This window comes from Geotrypetes seraphini, chromosome 8, assembly GCF_902459505.1.
Source record: "Geotrypetes seraphini chromosome 8, aGeoSer1.1, whole genome shotgun sequence".
Lineage (NCBI taxonomy): Eukaryota > Metazoa > Chordata > Amphibia > Gymnophiona > Dermophiidae > Geotrypetes > Geotrypetes seraphini.
Window position 1 is genome coordinate 121,149,617 of NC_047091.1, and position 20,121 is coordinate 121,169,737.

Here is a 20,121-nt window from a genome sequence, read left to right on the forward strand (position 1 = left end):
TTTATAGGAACAAAATTTATTCCAATTTCAAACAGAGAATTTACTTTTGAGGAGAAATATATGAAAATCAATTTCCATTGCGCCTTTCTGTAATAGGGGTCAGGCCCGGCAACCTGTGTGAAACCTGTACAAATCTGTCCAAGCCAGGGTCACAGACAGGCAGCCTGGAGCTAGGCACAGTTCCCGAAATCCTCCCCGCCCTCCCCCCCACCCCACACACAAACAATACATGCATTTCAAATGACAAGGTTTAAAAACAGCCTTTTATATAGAATCTTCTTAAATAGCATAATGCTTAATTGTCTTAAATCAGGATCCTATAATATACAGGTAGAACCCAATGATTTCCATTTCATTGGCACTTGTAAAGAGACTTGGGCACTACAGAGAAGGGAAACTGGCATAGCTGGACTTTTTCCAACCTGGGAGCTGTATTAGAGACCCAACATCCAAAGGACTCCAAAAGCCCCAGGCTCACATGCAGCCAACATTGTGAGGCCCTCTCGTCATGCTCCAAATACATATTTCAAAGGGGAGGAGAATCAAGATGGCAACTTTTACAAATACAAATATGAAAATCCACCAAAAGTAAGATCATGGTTAAAATATATATATTTATATATAATCTATATATAATTTTTAAAAACGTGTGATACAAGGGCCTGGGAAGCAGCAGGAGAGGAGCAGGTGTAGTGGTGGCTAGGTCAGCCCAGACCTCCCATTCCTCTAGCAGTGTGCTACCATCCACAAGGATGGATTCATGGAGCCAGCGCCAAAGACAACTCTGTACTCCCCCCCCCCAAGACATTTTGATCCCCTTGGGACTAGCTGTGTGTTCCTGGAACGCACCATCTGCCGGGTTCCCTGTAAGACAAAGTGCACTATGAACAAGGCTCAGCCTATGGGACTTACAGCAACACCAATATGCCCCAAATCCCTCCCTTCCATGCCCCAAATCCCATTTTTACCCATCCAAAATCCTAACCAGCTTCTGCACTGGAAAGAATTTCTAACAAATGTGGTTCTCATTTTGGCACTTCTGTAAGAGCAGGAAGGAAGGGAGGCCCAGTAACCATAGATACCAGGGAACCTCTGTGAAAGCCAAATGGCCCCTCCAAGCCCAAAGATCAGACAGCACCAGAACTTCTCATCAGAACACTGCAACATCAGCTCAAAGCCCCAGATCCTGTCCACACAGTTTCTAAGACCTGGGCACGTCAAGCAGTTAAAGTGAACACAACTCTCAGCAAATACTTGAGCATCCAAGCTCACAGAGTGGATCCCGAGGGGCTCCAGCTCTTGCCAGGTAAGACCTGGCTGCACCAGTTCAGGATGTCGAGAACAACTTGTCTCTTTCTCTGTGCAGCTCAGCTGTGCATTTCCCTGGCAGAATTCCTCTTTGTGCGTGTGATGTGCTCACAAGGGCACAGGGAAGCTTCACTGCATAGTGCGAGAACTCAGTAGTGTCTCCAGACCTTCCCTCCACCCCAAATAAATCACAAATTCCATCATTTGCCAGTGCAAGGCACCTAGCACTTAGAAAGGAACCTGTAAAAAATTAAAAAATTCTGTAAAATACAACCAGGTTCAGAATCATTGGACTAAGAATAAAAACAGCATCAGAAATGCTACAATAAAACTCCCCAGATGGACATTCCACCTGCCATGAAAGTGGAAAGAGGATGCGTTTGGCATCAAAACAAACAAAGAAACAACAACAACAAAAAAAAAAAGCCATGAAGGCAAAGAGAACATGTGACACCCAACAACATGCTAGCTAATTGCTAGCATGTACCTAGAACAGAGTACAGGTCGATGCTACTGCTCCCAATCAGCCCATGGCTCAAATATTCCTTGGTCCCACAGCCCCTCAATGCAGGTGCCAGGCCACAAAGGAATAACTGCCCCTGGAGCATCTCTCTGGTCTGTAGCAGGTATGCGTAGCTAGTGCAGGGACAGCCTTGCTGTGCTTACTGGCAGCAAACAAGAACAGATCATGCATTCAAGCAAAAACTATTGTGGTTTCTAATTCTAAAATGATAGTGTTAAGAAAAAAAAAAAAAAAAAAAGGCATAGATGTAGTGTACTTCTGATAAATAAAGCAAGCAGGAGCCTTCCACCTGGCAGCTCCTGCAGTTCTGACTGTTATCAGTTCTCCACTATGTGCATAGGGAGTTAAGACTCGTTCAGCTCCTAGCGCATGCACTCACTGGGGTTCTCTCTCAGCTAGTGCTGTGTGAAATTTCATCTGGCTCTCCCACTGTAGTTTAAAAGACATCTCCCTCCATTGATATTCTGAAATGGCAATATCTACCCCTGCCTTCCTCATAACCAGGCAGCCTTCATTCTCCTAGCACCAGCCAGAAATCGAGATTGGAGAAGACCAGCGACTGCTCAAACACACAAGGTGTCCTCATTGTGAGCCAGCAAGGATACATTTATAACCCGCCTCCTTCAAATTCTGCCTCCAAGAATGACCAGTGTCCACTTTCACACAGACTTCTTTCCTGGGTGCTCAGGGTCTTCAAATTACATCATGTAACAAAATTCAGCACTTGTCCTGCTTACAACCTCTTAAGATACTCCACCTCGAGGCTGAGGGCCCAGCAGAGAATTCCTAAAACCGTATAGGAGAATGCAGCTACAGCTGCATTCTTAAGGTTATAAGAAACATTTAATCACCGAGTGTTACTTTGGAACTGAGGTTTCTGCTACACAGTAACTTTTACACCAAACTCACAACTGCCCAACAAGGAAGGGAGGAGATCCCAGACTGAACAGGAAGGATTCTTACATATGCACACACTATATAATAGTGAATCACTTACCTGCAAAAGCAGCTTGCTAATGTTCCTGTATCCCCCCACCCAATGTCCTGGTATCCAAATCCTCCCATAATACCAACCACACACTGCCTCGGTTTGATTCACTTAAGAATTAGTATAGGCAAAAAACTGTCATTGCACCAGAGGTCACCCCTCCACTAGTCCTCATCTGAAAGAAAATGTTATTCTCCCCCTCCCCAATTTCTTACTCTTGAATCTATATCTGCTGAAGCCCTTTCTTGGGATCCCCCTATTGCTTAGCGAGTTCCCATCTCTTTGTATTGTCCAAGGATAAAATACAGCATGTGGCAAACTTGCTAAAGAACACCAATAATTTAAAAAAAATATATAGAATCACAGTCTCAATACCTTATAGGATTGATAAGAAAAACAAGAAAACTGTACACCCAAGGATGGAGAAAGTCATGGCTTTTTTGTCTGCTTTCGCTGCCACTGGAAAAATTGTCCCTCCCAAAAACTGATCACAGTGAACCTCCGAAGCAAGCAAGGCGAGAAGCTGGGAAAGCGGGGTGGATCTGTGTCATGGGTGCACCATTACAGCAAGGCAAAAATAATAAAATAAAATATGAAAAAGGAACCAAAAAAAAAAAAAACTAGGGGACCAGTAGCACTCCCACAAATCCAGTGATTTCACAAACTCCGCCAAACGGAAGCGAGGTGCCCTACCCTCCCCCTCCTCACTGTGAAATAAAAGCAAAATTTTGTTAAAAAATAGGAAATCAACTACTTTGTAGAGGCAAGAGACTCCAGGGTAACACTGAGTACATTTTTGCAACTCCACTGATCAGACAATTCGCAATCAATACATCATTAAAAATTACGATTTTTTTTCCTGTAAAATTGTGTCTCCATTCTGGTTTTCCCTCTCTGCTTCCCTCTTGGGGGTCAGACCAGGTTATACTCCTTCAGATTCAGCTGCAGGATTGTGTCCTTCACAGCTGCAAACACAAAGCGGATGTTCTCTGTATCTGTGGCACATGTGAAGTGGGAGTAGATTATTTTGTCGCTGTCTGGATTTAAATCCACAAACATCTTCAGGATAAACTCCCGGGCAGTCTGAGCATCCCTCTGTGGACCTGCAATGACCAAGGGTGAGAAGTGAACATCTACAGATTGTCAAGTCCCATTTCTCTTAAGATACCTCCACAGGACAACTTGATCTGCCCTTAAGACTGACAGAATGATCAGAAAATTAAAAATCTTTACCTATTATGCTCTCCAAACCTACACCAGTGGCCAAAATTGTGAACACACTTGAGTTCTGTGATCTGGAAAAACTTTATTCAACTGTTGCTCCAATTACTTATTTAATCCTGCAATTTATGATATTTATAAACATTCTTTATTGTTTTATAAACATAAGAACATAAGAAGTTGCCTCCACTGGGTCAGACCAGAGGTCCATCGCGCCCAGTGGTCCGTTCCCGCGGTAGCCCATCAGGTCTATGACCTGTGAAGTGGTTCCTTTTTTTTATTTTTTAAACATATATTTATTAACAGTGAAGCAACACATACAATCAGGCGGCAGCAACGCCAGAGCATACAAGCTAATAGCACAAATTAAGAAGTGACAACTGGCAGAAATTCAAAACCGACCGGATACATCAGGATATCTAAAGCAAGCCATGAACACGAAACACAAGGAAAATCCCCACCTAATGGCAGTGCAAACTCCACCTAATTTTTGCATACCCCCATAAACAACAAAGTACACAATCCCCAAGCCCAACTCAAAAATCCATGTACTCCAAGCACACACATATCAACAACAGGCACACCCCCATACACACGCACCCCCCCCCAAGCAAACAAGCAAGCATCCCCCCACCCCCCCTCCTAGATAGAAGAGTTGTCAGAAATTAAAGAAAAAGGAAAGGCCCCTAAAAGAAAGGTATAAAGAGAAAGAGAAGATCTAACTGAATTCCATATGTATTTTTCATACAATTCTTCACTGTCAGTTTAATTTCCATCCTATAAATTCACATAGAATTTTTCTTTTTTCAACCATCTTTATTTTCTCTTCTTTATTAATTTCCAGGTACTTTAGTTAGATTGTGAGCCTTCGGGACAGTAAGGGAATTTTTTAAGTACCTTCTTACTTCTCATTTATAATCTTAATGTATATTTTCTTCAAACCGCTTAGAACCTAACGGATGTAGCGGTATATAAGAAATAAATTACATTACATTACATTACCCATGGAATCAGAGAACTCCCAAGAACCCCCAAAAGGGGATCCTCGCCTCAGGACTAGAGATCCAGGACTGTCTATCACGAAGGCACTGGCTCCTGAGCAGAGATCGAGCGCAACAAGCTCTCCCATAAAGCCACATAATATCTTTTATCATTGTTGGAAGAGCCCACATACCATTGTCGTTCAAAAGTGGCCATATCCCGCAATTTAGCATGCCACAGCGCAAGGGGAGGAGGGACCTCAGATATCCAGCTGGAAAGAATTACTTTCTTAACCACTAGGAAAACATTATAAAGGAAGCGCCGCTGAGGGGCCGACAAACCCTGTGCCGTAAGTGGCTCCTGCAACCCCAGGAGTAAGACCCCATAGTCCCATTCCACCGACCGCTGAAGGATAGCCTCCATCATGGGCAGCACCTCCCTCCAGAGGATAATTTTTGAGTAGTCCAAAAAAGAGTGGAGGTACGTACCCGGCTGGCATTTGCATTTAATACAAGAGGCATCATCCCAGAGTCCCAAATTGGCTCCCCGCTGTCGAGTTAAGTAATATCGGTGCAAAAGTTTATATTGAGTGTCTTGGTACTCAGCAGATTTAGTGAAAGCATAAAGGGTGATAAAACACTCCCGAAACTGATGCTCATCAATGGATACACCCAGATCCCCCTGCCAGACCTCTCTTACTCTAGAAATCCCATCGATGGGACTCGAGAGCTTCAAAAGTTTATACCAGTGGGAAAGCTTATTCATAGAATCCGGGGTGGAAAGAAATTGAGTGTCAAGCCGTCCAAACGACCACGCTCCAGGACATCAGTTGCGTTCAGTCTCCCAGTAATGGCGAACCTGAAAATAGGAAAACAAAAAGTGAGAGGGGAAATCCCAGGTCCTCTGAACCTGTGAAAAAGAGGGAAAAGTCCAGGAATCCAACTCAAGCAACTGCGCCATGACCGTACAACCTCGAGATGCCCAGCCCTGAAACACGGACGTCCCCCAGCCCGGTTGAAAGTTTGAGTTACCCAAGAAACGAAGAAATGGAGACACCGCGGTGCTAAGCCCCTGTCGTCGCCACCACCAACGCCAGGCCTGCCGTAAAGGCCACAGAGATTGCAGCTGAACTCTATACCGGTGGGAGGGATCGGATTGGGAGTGAAGCAAATTCATGAACTGAAAAGGGTGAGACCAACCCTCTACCCATCCCGGGGGAGAGTATCGTTCGCACCCCGAGTACCCTTCATGTATCCAACGCAGGAGCGCAGCTACATTATAAAGACGAATGTCAGGGACATTCAGCCCACCATCAGACTTATCTAACATTAGTTTCGCCATGCTAATACACGGAGCTCTGGAGTGCCAAATAAACTTAGAGATAATCGATTTAAATTTGAGTTCTTCCCTACGACGCATCCAAATCGGTATGGTCTGCAAGGGGTATAACAGTTTCGGAAGCATGACCATTTTAACTAGCGCTATCCTGCCCATCAGACCCAACGGCAAATCCTTCCAACGCTGACACAACTTGCCTATCTCCTCCAGGGGCCGCAGAACATTTTCCGTATAGAGGACGGAGGGCTTTGTGCTTAAGAAGACACCCAGATACCGCATAGGCGCCGCCTTGGGCGGAATAGCCAAGAGCGCGTGCCATGGCTCCGGTGGGCTACCAGACAGCAGTAATAGTTCTGACTTAGAGCAGTTAACTTGGAGGCCAGAAAGCAGCCCAAAAGCCCTCACCACAGCAAGAGCCTGATCCAGATGAATGGGAGCCTGATCCAAGTACAATAGGATATCGTCCGCGAACAAGCTGATTTTACACTCATGGCCCCCCACTCTCACCCCCTCTGATTTTGATGGCTAAAGGCTCCATGGCCAGCAAGAATAGTAAAGGGGACAGTGGGCAGCCCTGCCGGGTGCCCCGTTGAAGGCCAAAACGAGCTGTCAAACAACCATTGATTAATAAGCGAGCCTGCGGTTCAACATACAAAGCCTTCACCCAAGCCAGAAAAGAATCCCGAAATCCATACTGCTCCAAAGTCCAAAAAAAGATATTCCCAGGAGATGCTGTCGAACGCCTTTTCCATGTCCAATCCCGCGATAGCAGAATGGCCCCCCTTCCCCGCATGAATCCGAATGGCTCCCAACACTTTCATCAAATTCATGGAAGCGTAACGACCCGGGACAAAACCCACCTGGTCATGGTGAATAAGATCAGGCAAAACGGAGTTCAGCCTACGCGCTAAAGTAGCCGCCAACAGCTTAATGTCCTGGTCTAAGAGAGAGATGGGCCGATACGAGCTCACCAGTGCATGGTCCTTGCCCGGTTTCGGCAGTAAGACCACATGAGCAAGGTTATCGGGAAACCCGGCTTCACCCGCAGACACTCCATTATACAGGGCGCACAATGGCGGAGCCACCAAGTCCTGGAGAATTCTATAATATTCTGGACCTAACCCGTCAGGGCCCGGTGCCTTCGCCAAGGTAAGTGAGCGGATACCCCGCAAAAGTTCCTCCGACGTAAGCGGAGCATTTAAGGCCTGTAGCTGCGAGGGCTCAAGACCCGGAAGCCTGAGATCAGAGAAAAAGGAGAGCAAAGCCTCTCAATCCAAGGGACGTGCTGTATACAGCTTCGAGTAAAAGGAAACAAATTGTTCCTCTATCTGCTGAGCTGTGGTATACTCGGTTCCCCGGGCATCCTTAATGGATGTAATAACTTGCTTCTTTTTAGGTGGGCGCACCAACGTAGCTAATAGTTTCCCAGCCTTGCTCCCCCAACGATACATTTTATATCTGTGATAGTATAAAGAAGTCCGCATACGGTCATTCAGCAGGCCCTCTATCTGTTCCTTCAGAGACTGAAGTTCTCGTTTGTCGGAGTCAGACATCGACAGCATATGGCGCTGCCTAAGAATACGCATTTCACTCGTAAGTTGCAGTATCTTCCCATCCCTCTCTCTCCTCTTATGAGCCGTGTATGCTATGATATGCCCTCTCATCACTGCTTTAGAGGCATACCAGTATGTACTGGGACCCACATCGTCAGTCTGATTAGTCAATTGATAGTCCACCCAGCGCGCTCTAAGATATTCCCGAAACGCCTTGTCCATATACAATTGGGGAGACAGCTTCCAAGACTTACCCCTAACCTGAGAAGAAAAAGAAAGGGTCACCATCACAGGAGCGTGATCCGAAACGGTGCACTCCAATATATCAGCTCGGAGAACCGCAGTAAACAACCGGCGATCTAGAAGAAGGTAATTTAGTCGAGCATACGTGGTATGAGCATGAGAAAAGAAAGTGAAGTCCCTATCAGAGGGATGTAAGGTGCGCCAAATATCCACTAAGTCTAAGTGGCTAAGCAGAAAATTAACCCCCCGTGCAACATGATCACGAGGCGTCATTCTAGGTGGCTTACAATCGAAGCTCGGATCAGCAGTGATATTAAAGTCTCCACCCAAGATAAGGTGATATTCGGTGTATTCTGACAGTCTAGAGAGGAGTGTAGAGAAAAAGCTGTGGGTGTATACATTCGGAGCATATATATTGCAGAGCATCAGTCTCTTACCCCAAAGCTCCCCCAAGACTAAAACAAATCTCCCCTCACGATCTGGAACCATCTTGTGGAACTGAAAAGGTAAATGTTTGTGAAGAAGGATCGCGACCCCTCGCCGCCGACCTCCAAAGGAAGAGGAGTACACCTCGCCCACCCAGCTTCTAAGTAATTTTGAGTGTTCCAACTGAGACATATGAGTCTCCTGGAGAAAAGCTATATCAGCACTCAACTTGCGTAAGGAAGCCAGTACCCTCGATCTCTTAATGGGTGACCGAAGGCCATCAATGGGTGACCACTTTTAAATCAGCCATTGTCAAAAGGCCAGCCCTCAATGAAATAACCAGTAGAGAAATTCAACCACCCCAACAGGACCTCCCAGCTAAGTCCCTGGGTGGAAAAAAGAAAAGTACCTCTCCCCCATCTAGGACCAATCACACCATACAACCACACCCACTCCAACATCCACACTTCCCATGCAAACCCAAACAGACAACCCCAAAAAGCCCCCCACACACTCCCCCTCCCCACCCCCAACCATCCTCTGCAGTAGCTCCCTTCCCCAGCCCCGCACCTCCCATAGACACACCTCCCGCCCCGCCCGCTAGGGAGCCCCCCCACCTCCCCTCCACCACCTAGCAATCAAGTGGAAAAATAACTCAGCAACAGGAACATTGTGCCCCACCAAGCAAGAGTACAGAAATAAGCAAAACAGAATCCCAGGAGCTCAAGAGTCAGAAAGAGCCCAGCATGGCCCAGGGATAGGGCATAAAGAAATAAGAAAATAGTCCAAATGAGTCCCCAAGTTGGACAGACCAGAGGCCAGGGTTAGTGAGTCCCCCCCGCAGACCCCCACCAAGGAGGCTGTTGCAGCAGGGCACATCCGGTGGGTACGCTCCATCCTGGATTCTCAATGTCAGGCCCCTATCACCCTCCGGAGAACACCCGGCACATTGTCAGAGTCAATATGAAATGCCACAGGGCTTACAAGAGCTGACCAAGACCCCGTGCCCTGCCACACCCGGATAGGGCCGGCGGGTTCAGAGTGTATCCACAAAGCGGCGGGCCTCATCCGCATTCTGCAAGATGAAGGACTTGCCATCCCTCCAGACTCGCAGCTTAGCAGGAAAAGCAAGGGCGAACTGGATGCCTTTGGAATGCAGCACAGAACAGAAGGGAGATATCAACTTGCGCTGCGCTGCCACCCTGATAGAATAGTCATTGAAGAGAAGAATCTTCACTCCAGGGAGCCGGCCTTACGATATGCCCGCAGAATGGACTCCTTCTCACGCCAGTTGAGGTATCTAGCAATGGCGGTTCGCGGTCTCCGGTTTTCAGACTGCTGCATGGAACCAATCCTATGGGCCCGCTCACAGGCAAAAGACATACCATTCTCCTGCAGCTGCAACTGCTCCGGGAGCCAGGATGAGAATAAGTGATACAGCTCCGCATCTTTAACAGCCTCCGGAAGCCCCACCAGCCTGAGATTGTTCCTACGGCTCCTGTTCTCCTGTTCATCCATCTGAGCTTTCAGGGCCTCCGTCTCCTTCTGCAGCGTGAGCACTCGAGCGTCCAGGCCGCTGCACACATCCTCCTGCCCAGAAATCCGTTGCTCCATGTCGGCAATCCGTCGCGCATGAGAATCGAATTTCTCATGCATTTCCTCCATGCCCGACTGGAGTTTGTTGAGGCGATCCGCCAACGCAGCCGACACCGACCGCGTAATCTTCTGTACCCAGTCCCCTGCGGGGACAGTGAAAGTTGCGATCTCCGACGCCATCTTGGTCGGTGTCAAAGCCGGCCTGTCTTTAGTTGCTCATGCCGGTTTTACAGGCATGCCACGCAGCGGGACCCGAAGGAGACGCTTCAACCTCCGCAGATCTGTGTGCTCACCCGCACCAGGGATCTCAGCCGTTCACCGGGGGGAAAGGCTAGACTTAAAAGCCGATATCACCGGGGATCTGAGGGAGCTCCACCAGCACGCGTCCGCTCAGGCAGGCTGCATCACGTGACCCCCTGTGAAGTGGTTCCTGACCATTTCTATAACCTACCTCTACTTCTATCTGGTAATAGCTGTGTAGTAATTTTATTTTGTGGTTAGGAATGACTTAGTCATTTGACATGTCGAACACAACTCTGAGATACTCCAACTGTTGAGACGAACTCAACCGATTCTTGGAAAGATTGACCACCCAGCCCAACTGCAGCAACTCCACAACATGGGCCGTGACTCGGAAGCTCTCCTGAAAGGACTTTGCATGAATCAACCATCAAGATAAGGATGGTTATCAGTCATCCAGATAAGGATGAACAATGGAAGATGCCCTTCTTGTACAAGGCCGCCGCCACCACCACTACAACCTTGGTGAAGGTACACGGACAGAAGCACACAAAACTGATAATGCTTTCCCAAAATCACAAAGAGAAGGAATCGCTGAGTCCTGAATCAGGATATGAAAGTAGGCCTCAGTCAAGTCAAGAGAAGCAGGGAGAAGAAAAAAGACTGCTAAAAATCCAAGATGGTCGCCGACACCAAATTCGCGATATTTTTCATACTTCCCAAAGTCAAAAAACAGCGATTTTAGGATTTTTCATGAGGGGGAACTCGGAAAACTCCATTTTTAAAACTTTCCCCAACGTCTCTCACAAGCTGTCAGCTTCTTGTACTCACTATGATCTGATACACTGGACTCCACCTGCACACAGCTCTCTCTCAGTAGCTGTAAAATAATTCACTGCCACAATGCTGGGAATGCTCTCACATAGCTGATCTTCGGGCTGCCAGTTAGACTCCACTGTCTGACTATGCCTCAACCTGGGTGGACCACCAGATGCACACAAGGATGGGCCGTGTAGCAAAGAAACTCCCAATATACCACTCTCAGCAGTCCCTCCTTTCGCAACGGGACTCAGACTTTCCAACCCTCCAGTAAACAGCCTCCACCAGAGACAGCCCAAAAGCGATCATATTCCTATAGCATACCTAAATTATGGAATCAACTCCTTTGCCTGCATTTGTTACAAATCAATTTTTGGTTTGTCACCTGGATATCTTGTTTCCCATTTTTCTTTGAACCACCCAAATAAGGTCACACGCAGAGTTTGTCTGCTTAGATTTCCTTCCGCTAAATTATGTTGTTACAAAAGATTTCTGGAGAGAACTCTCTTTTCAAGCTGCCAAATTGAATGATTGGTTCGGTAAAATTATGCTAGGATCCTCTTCTTATCTTGATTTTAGAAAACAATTGAAGACCCAACTTTTTGAAAAATTTGAATCCTAACTGGTTTTTTTTGTTTAATAATTTTATGCTTCCGTCATGCAATGTATCTTCTTTTAAATTGTATTTTTACTGTATGGTCGGTTCTTATTTGTTGTAATCTGCTTAGAACCATTCTTTTAAATTGAATTTTTCTTTTAAATCATATTTTCTACTGTAGGACCAATTCTTATTTATTGTATTTTGTTTTGAATTGTTTTTTCCTTTAATTACTCTCCACTTTATGACTTGTGCTTATTTGTTGTAAACCACCTAGAACCATTTTTTGGTTAGGCGGTATATAAAAATAAAATTATTATTATTATTAGGGCAACTGATAACCTACTGACCTTCCAGAAAGAAGTAAAGACACTTCTTTTCATGGACCAGATCAATTTTGGTCTCAAACTTTGACAGACCTTGCTTCAACATACCTTAACTCAGAACATCTGTGCCAGTTCTTCTACTGTTCACTGCAGATATGTTAATACCCATTCGTGACTCTATGATTTATTTTCTTAGATTCTGCAAAACATGGTCATTTTTCTCAATGGAGGTGAGTAAACAGTGCAGTGCCACAGGGATCTGTATTGGTACCAGTGCCATTTAACTTATTTATAAACAATCTGGACATTGGAACGAAGAGTGAGGTGATTAAATTTGCAGATGACACTAAACTGTTCAAAGTTGTTAAAATGCATGCGGATTGTGAATTATTGCAGGCAGAACTTAGGAAATTCAAGTGGCAGATGAAATTTAATGTGGACAAATGCAAAGTGATGCATGTTTGGAAGAATAACCCAATCACAGTTACTGGATGCTAGGGTCCACCTTGGGGTTAGCACCCAAGAAAGGGATCTGGGTATCATTGTAGACAATACAATGAAACCTTCTGCCCAATGTGTGACGGTGGCCAAAAAAGCAAACATGATGCTAGGAATTATTTTAAAAGGGATGATTAACAAAACTAAATGCCTTTGTATCGCTCCATGGTGCCCATTCTCCCGGAGCTCAGAACGGTTTTACATAAATTTATTCAGGTACTCAAGCATTTTTCCCTGTCTGTCCTGGTGGGCTCACAATCTATCTAATGTACCTGGGGCAATGGGGGGGGGGATTAAGTGACTTGCCCAGGGTCACAAGGAGCAGCGTGGGTTTGAACCCACAACCTCAGGGTACTGAGGCTGTAGCTCCTCAGCTAGGAAAAGAGAAGGCTGAGTGGAAATATGATTGAAGTCTACAAAATCCTGAGTGGAGTAGAACGAGTACAAGTGGATCGATTTTTCACTCTGTCAAAAATTACAGACTAGAGGACACTCGATGAAACTGCAGGGAAATACTTTTAAAACCAATAGGAGGAAATATTTTTTCACTCAGTGAATAGTTAAGCTCTGGAATGCATTGCCAGAGGTTGTGGTAAAAGCGAATAGCAGAGCTGGTTTTAAGAAAGGTTTGGACAAATTCCTAGAGGGAAAGTCCATAGTCTGTTATTAAGACACTAGTGTTTAAGCCCGTTACATTAACGGGTGCTAGTAAAGCCTCCTTCCCTCACATGTCCCCTATTTTCAGCCCAGGTTCAAACCCATTTTAATCCCCCCCAGCCCCCTTCTCCCATCTGTTCCCATTCCGCCCGAGCCCCTTTTCTCACCAGAAAATTTCCCTCCCCACTCCACTTCCCTGTCCAGCAGCACCTCTTCCCTGCTCCCCCTGTCCCTCTTCATTGCTCCCCTGGCCCAGTAGCACCTCTTCCCTGCTCCCCCTGTCCCTCTTCATTGCTCCCCTAGCCCAGTAGCACCTCTTCCCTGCTTCCCTCTTCCTTGCTCCCCTGGCCCAGTAGCACCTAGTGTTTAGCCCGTTACATTAACAGGTGCTAGAGTAGATGTCTGTCTGTCTGTTGTTGTTTTTTTAAATTTGTCTCTCTCTCCTTGGACGCTGTCTGTCATTCTTTCTGTCTGTGTCTCTTCCTGGCCCCCTGTCTGTCTATCTTTATTTCTATCTCTATCCTCTTCCCTCAATCCTGCATGTGCCCTTTTTTCTCTTTCTCCTCCCCACTTCCTTCCAACGTCTGCTCCCCCTGTCCCTCAGACTTCCATTCAGTGTCTCTCTACCCCTTCCATGTACTGTTCATCCTCTGTCTTGCCCCTTCCATTCACTGCCCTCTCTTCTCTTTCCATCCAGCGTCTGCCCTCTCTCTCTCTGTTCCATATGGCATGTCCTCCTTCCTTTCCCCCTTGATCTGGCATACCTTCCTCCTTCCCTCCATGCCCTGCCATCTCTTCTTCCCTCCAAGACATTCTCTCCCCCTCTGCTCCTTTTCCTCCTTGAACTTCATCGGGCAGCAGCATTCACAATTCACTGCTGTTGCCAGCTTCAGGCCTTCCTCTCTGTCGGGTCCTGTCTTCATGAAAACAGGAAGTAGGCAGGACCCGCCAGAGAGGAAGGCCTGAAGCCGGCAACAGCAGCGAAATGTAAACGCTGCTGCTGCCCGAAGAAGCCAGGCCTTGAAGCACCCGAGGCAGACCGCTTCTCTCCCCTCCCAGCCCAACCTCCGCTGACCCTGCTAGCTCTCCCTCCCATGCGACCCTCCCAGCGAGATGACCTTAACAACTAACCTCCCTCCAGCGTGGCAGCCACAGCACGCTAACCAGGCTGCTTCGCGGCTTTCTCCTGCCGGTGAAGCGTCACCGATGACGTCATCAGTGACGCTTCACCGGCAGGAGAAAGTCGCGAAGCAGCTTGGTTAGCGTGCTGTGGCTGCCACCGCTGGAGGGAGGTTAGTTGTTAAGGTCATCTCGCTGGGAGGGTCGCATGGGAGGGAGAGATTGTACGGTCAGTGGGTCCCGGAGCGAGGATGCTACCGCTTAGTGAGTGAGGGGAGGAGTGCTTGCACGGGTGAAGCTGTGCACCGGGCCTCAGGTAAAAAAGGTATTGCCCCCCACCCAAAAAAAAAAAACAAACGTGCGTGTTTGAGGAGTGACAGGGAGGCACGCAGGGAGAGAGCTTGCCTGCTTCTTCCAGCGGTTGGTGGAGGAGGGGAGTGTCCAGAGTGATCCCTGCCGCCGCATTCTAAAATAGAATCCGGCCACGGATCGGAAAACACGGCGGCAGGGATCACGAAACCCTAAGTGTGCATGCACGCTTAGGGTTTTATTATATAGGATGGGTGAAGCCTCTGCTTGCCCTGGATCGGTAGCATGGAATGTTGCTACTCTTTGGGTTTTAGCCAGGTACCCGATTAGATAGGCCTGGATTGGCCACTTTGAGAATAGGCTACTGGGCTTGTTGGACCATTGGTCTGACCCAGTAAGGCTATTTTTATGTTCTTATTGATTCTATAGCTTTGTGTTTTGATCCTGTAGCATGTTATTGACTCTGTAATATATGTATCTCTGTTCCTGAAAACTGTGTGTATGTATCCTTGTAATCCGTTTTGGGCTCCTGAGGAGGATGGGATAGATAAATCAATCAAGTCTGCGCTCAACCCCTGCTTAACAGAAGGTGAGACTACTTCAGGGATGGCCCTGAACTCCAAGGAAAACTATGCAGACTGGCTAACAGGTACCCAAAAAAAGGGATCGGCCTGTTAGCTACACTCCTAAGTCTGTGAATTCTCAAGTAGGCAGAGCTCCAAAATTGCTTCAAACGTGAAATTACCCGAAAAAGGGACAACATTACATCAAATTTAAAATAAAATGGGGAGAGCAGAATACACAGCTGTAGACATGCTTGCAGAAAAAAAAAAAAAAAAAAAGACTGCAGAAGGCTACAGTGACAGAGATTTTGCAGCCAAAATTTGTCAAAGTGTGTCTCTGGCCAGGATACTGAAATTCTACAAGCGCTTTGAAGAGACTAGAAGCATCAAAAACAAGGCTGGAAGGGGCCAGAAAAAGGTTGCAACATCTCAGACCGATAGAAGGATAGTGAGAATGGCTCTACAGAATCGGACATTTACCGTCACCAACATCATTAAGTCACTGGCTGAAACAGGGGTGTTGGTATCGGGCTAGACAATTCACTGGAGACTGGCGACAGCAGGCCTGAGAGCAAGAATTCCCAGGAAAAAGCCCTTCCTCAATGCAGTTCAGAACTGTAAACGTTTGAACTGGGCTAAAGAGCATGCCAGCTGGACCATAGAGCAGTGGAAGATGTGGAGTGATGAGCCCTAAATCTCCATATTTGGCAATGACGGTGTTCACCATGTTTGTCGGTGACCAGGTAAGGACTGCTTGCTAGAATATACTACTGCCACCATGAAGCATCATCTAAATGTGATGTGGGGAAGCATGTCCAGATATGTTTGTGGGTTGATTGCAGGCGCTTTATGGAGTGATAAATGCTGACAAATACATAAAGGAGGTCTTTCAACCCAAGGTTCTGCCCTCAGTCAGAGACATCTTCGGTGCCAGTCAATCATTCATTTTTCCAACAGAAGGCACCCCATACCATACAGCCAAGAAATGCCTCACCTGGTTCAAAGAGAACAAGGTTGAGCTGCTGTACTGGCCAGGAAACAGCCCAGATCTCAACCCATTGCAAACCTCTGGGCCAGATTAAAGAGAGCAGTAGCAGCAAAGTGACTATTTATTAAGTATTTATATACCACTTATAGCTTAAGTGGCTTACATTCAGGTACTCAAGCATTTTTCCCTATCTGTCCCAACAAACATGAGCTGACAGCAGCAATAATCAACTCCTGGTTCCACACAGTAACACCCATTGATCTCCAAAGACTTGTGGATAGCATGCCAAGATGTGAGGCAGTAATCAAGGCTAAGGGATATCAGCCACGCTACTAGTGAGATTGATGGCCACCTGGATGGTCTCGGGACTCAAGGATCTCCCGTACGAGGAACGGCTGGATAAGTTGCAGCTGTACTCACTCGAGGAACGCAGAGAGAGGGGTGACATGATCGAGACATTCAAGTATCTCACGGGCCGCATCGAGGTGGAAGAAGATATCTTCTTTTTCAAGGGTCCCGTGGCAACAAGGGGGCATCCGTGGAAAATCAGGGGCGGAAACTGCACGGGGACACCAGGAAATTCTTTTTCACTGAAAGGGTGGTTGATTGCTGGAATAGTCTTCCACTTCAGGTTATAGAGGCCAGCAGCGTGCCTGATTTTAAGGCCAAATGGGATAGACACATGGGATCTATTCTCAGAAAAAGGTAGGGGAGGGTCATTGGGGTGGGCAGACTAGATGGGCCGTGGCCCTTATCTGCCGTCTGTTTCTATGACAAATTATCATTATTAGATTGGGTATCTTATTAACAGCATTTTTTTTGCTAAATGTGCCAAATATTATGCTGGTCTTGTTAAATGATTACAGAGTTTCTGTTTAGTTGAAAATTTATGCACTAAATACAATTATGATATTATAGCTATGCTTTTTTAAAGGGTAATGCCTAAAATACCAAGTGTTTCCACAATTTTGGCCACTAGTGTAAGTTTTCTATTCTAGATAGGGAAGTTAAATTCTTATTTTCAGCCAGCAGGGGGCCCTCATTCCCTAAGTGCAGAAAGCACACACAACTGTTTCTCCCAATGTTGGTCACGGTATATCCTGCCACCTAGAGGTAATAGGATGGCCCTGGTTACTGTAGCCAACATTAAACTACTCTACCCCTAAAGAGAGAAAATGTCACCTGAGGCAACAGAAATGCATCTCGCATCCCATCTCATACCGAAGACCATGGTTAATTAGGATGAGAAGCACAGGGGGACAGTATGATACAAACAAACCACCTGTCAAAGTTTCATACATGGGATGCTCAGCAGTTTCAGAAAGTCACTAATTTTTAGAGCAGCTTATCCTCTCAGGGCTCCTACCCAGGAGTACAGGGACGAGCAGTCTTTGTGTTTACTGCAGAGCAGTCTGTATTTAAATCCTGGCACTTCATGTGCCACAGCAACAGATCCTTATTAAGAATCTGGAGAGATGCTGGGAAGTGGGGAAATCCTCTGTTCACTCTTATCACAGCAAATACATTTAGCATGCTGCTACAACCTGTCTTAGTTCCAAAATTAGTGTCACAAAGGAAACCCAAAACAATTTTCATTTGTTTTAAAGAAAAACCTCTCAAATACTAGCAAACAGATTAAACTGTTCCATCTTTAATGGTCCAGCAGTTTGGACTTCCAGCTGTCCAGCTTAAGTTGACCTACCCTGCATTAGACTATGGTGCCAAGAGCCTTTCCTCAAAGCTAGCTGGGGGTTGTTCTTAATTCTGTCTAATCAACCACTGCATAGATAATCCACAAGCAGCCACAGAGCTCGGCACCTTTTAAACCCACTCTACATGCAGCTGCAGAAGGCAAGCACACACTCACCATCAAACTCGGGGAAATAATCAACAAGGTGCGAGTACATGATTTTATCCTCCAAGAGATCCTTTTTGTTCAGGAAGAGGATGACCGACGAATTCTGGAACCAGGGATAGGTGATGATGGTCCGAAAAAGTGCTTTGCTCTCCTCCATTCGGTTCTGGTAAGACAGACAATCAGTATTCAAACTATACACAGAGAAAATAAAGGAGGCAGGCATGCAAATACTCTGCTAGACCTCTAGCAAGGAAACAGAAGAGGAAACAGGAGGATAGAGGAAGGAAAGGGGAGGGACTCATCTCTATAGCATGTACCAAATACCACCCTGACATTATACATCATGTTCTGGAGAAAGACTGGTCAGCCAATTCCTTCTCATCTTACTTCCGTTTGTCAGAGTTCTGGAATGGATCCAGTTCCATTCATGGCTTAACCCTCCCCCCCCCCCGCCCCTCGAGCTATAGAATGCATCCCCACTCCCTTCTACCCACACACCTCATTATCAGACTCCACGAGAACTTGGTCATATTCACTAAGGGCTACTAAAAACATGATGGATGTCACATTTTCAAAGCAATGTATCCACTTTCTTCGCTCTGATCTCTGACCCCCAACATCTACCATCCTGAAAGGGAAAGAGAAGAGCACAGTTAGACCAGCAAGGACACAGAAGAATTCCCTCTCAAAAAGGAGCACCCATATCACATGGTCTGGGCTGTGAGCAACCAGAATAGTGCCGCAGCCTCCCTTCTACCTCTCTTACTTTTAAAAACAGTTTATTGCTAGTTTGTTCAGGGCGCAAGGTTACCATGCTTTGCTACAACCGTTTTTCTTCTGGTTCTTGTCACCAAGCATTCAGTGCTGTTTGTATTGATTGCTGAAGTCCATTGATTTTTTTTTTTCTATCTGGGTAAAGATGTGTTGGATATATGAATTTGCTGATAAAGTTGTGGAAAATGTAAATTTATTTATTTTACTTGATATACTGGTTTACAATAGCTCCAGTTCAATATAAATACTCATGACAATGTTTTATTATATCAGAAAAAATAACACAAATTCTCAAACCATACAAGGGTGAGCTTATAATTATGCTAAGGACCCAAAAAGCCAACAAAAAAATAGTGTGAAAAAGTATTTTAAAACCTATCTGAACTAGGCTCCAATCATACATGGTGTGGCAAACAGTTCCACGTGGCTGGTGCTTGATAAAAAAAATATGCCGATTCTCTAGTAGAATCCAATCTTGCTCGGGACAAAGCCAGTACAAGACAATTCTGAGTCCAAGATCTCAAATTACAAACGGGATATAAAGAAATCAATAAATTATCTAAATACTGTGGGAGACCTGTAGAAAATGCAGGGTTGGGGAATTAGTTTAACTTTAAAAAAAAAAAAAAAAAAAAAAATGGAGCCCAAGAATTATGTGAATGTCTCTTTTGGAATTTTCAGTGGTCCAGAATATTTAAAATATTTCTCTTCAGTTGGCCTCCTTGTTTAGAAGTATTAACTTAGATCCCCAAAATTACTAGAGACTGTGGCTAATGTTCTCAGTGAGAGACTGTTGATAAATTTCAAATATTATTCTCTCTCCTCCTCAGAGCTGATTAAACAGGTGCTATTAAATAGACCACAAGTTAATAGTTTATCTATCTCACAGTGGTTGGTGTTAAGTTTCAGACAAAGTGAGAATTTGTGAAATCTGTTTTGAAAAAGAAAAAAAAAAAAGGGGGGGGGGGAATCCAAATGACCAGCACTCCAACCATAAACAGAGACAGGAACTAAAATTTGATAAGTAAAAACAACCCAGGGTCTTTCTGGATGAAACTATCCATAGTATTCAATTAATCCAGGTTCTCTCTTAGAACTTGCTTTACCTCAGTTGAGGCCCAGACATCAAGTTTGATAATCTGATCAACAACCTAAAAGATACACAGGTTTTGGTTCTTCTTCTGAAAGATTGGGA

The 20,121-nt window shown here is 45.7% G+C and overlaps 1 protein-coding gene across 1 annotated transcript in view; it reads right to left on the reverse strand.

The window, feature by feature from the left end:
• The window catches only part of LOC117365265 (guanine nucleotide-binding protein subunit alpha-11-like), a 43,330-nt gene continuing 23,209 nt past the window's right edge, over positions 1–20,121 (reverse strand). Inside the window, 3 exon segments of the mRNA XM_033955463.1 lie at positions 1–3,922; positions 18,162–18,315; positions 18,651–18,780. Of these exon segments, the coding sequence (XP_033811354.1) occupies positions 3,732–3,922; positions 18,162–18,315; positions 18,651–18,780 (475 nt within the window). The 3' untranslated portion in view covers positions 1–3,731.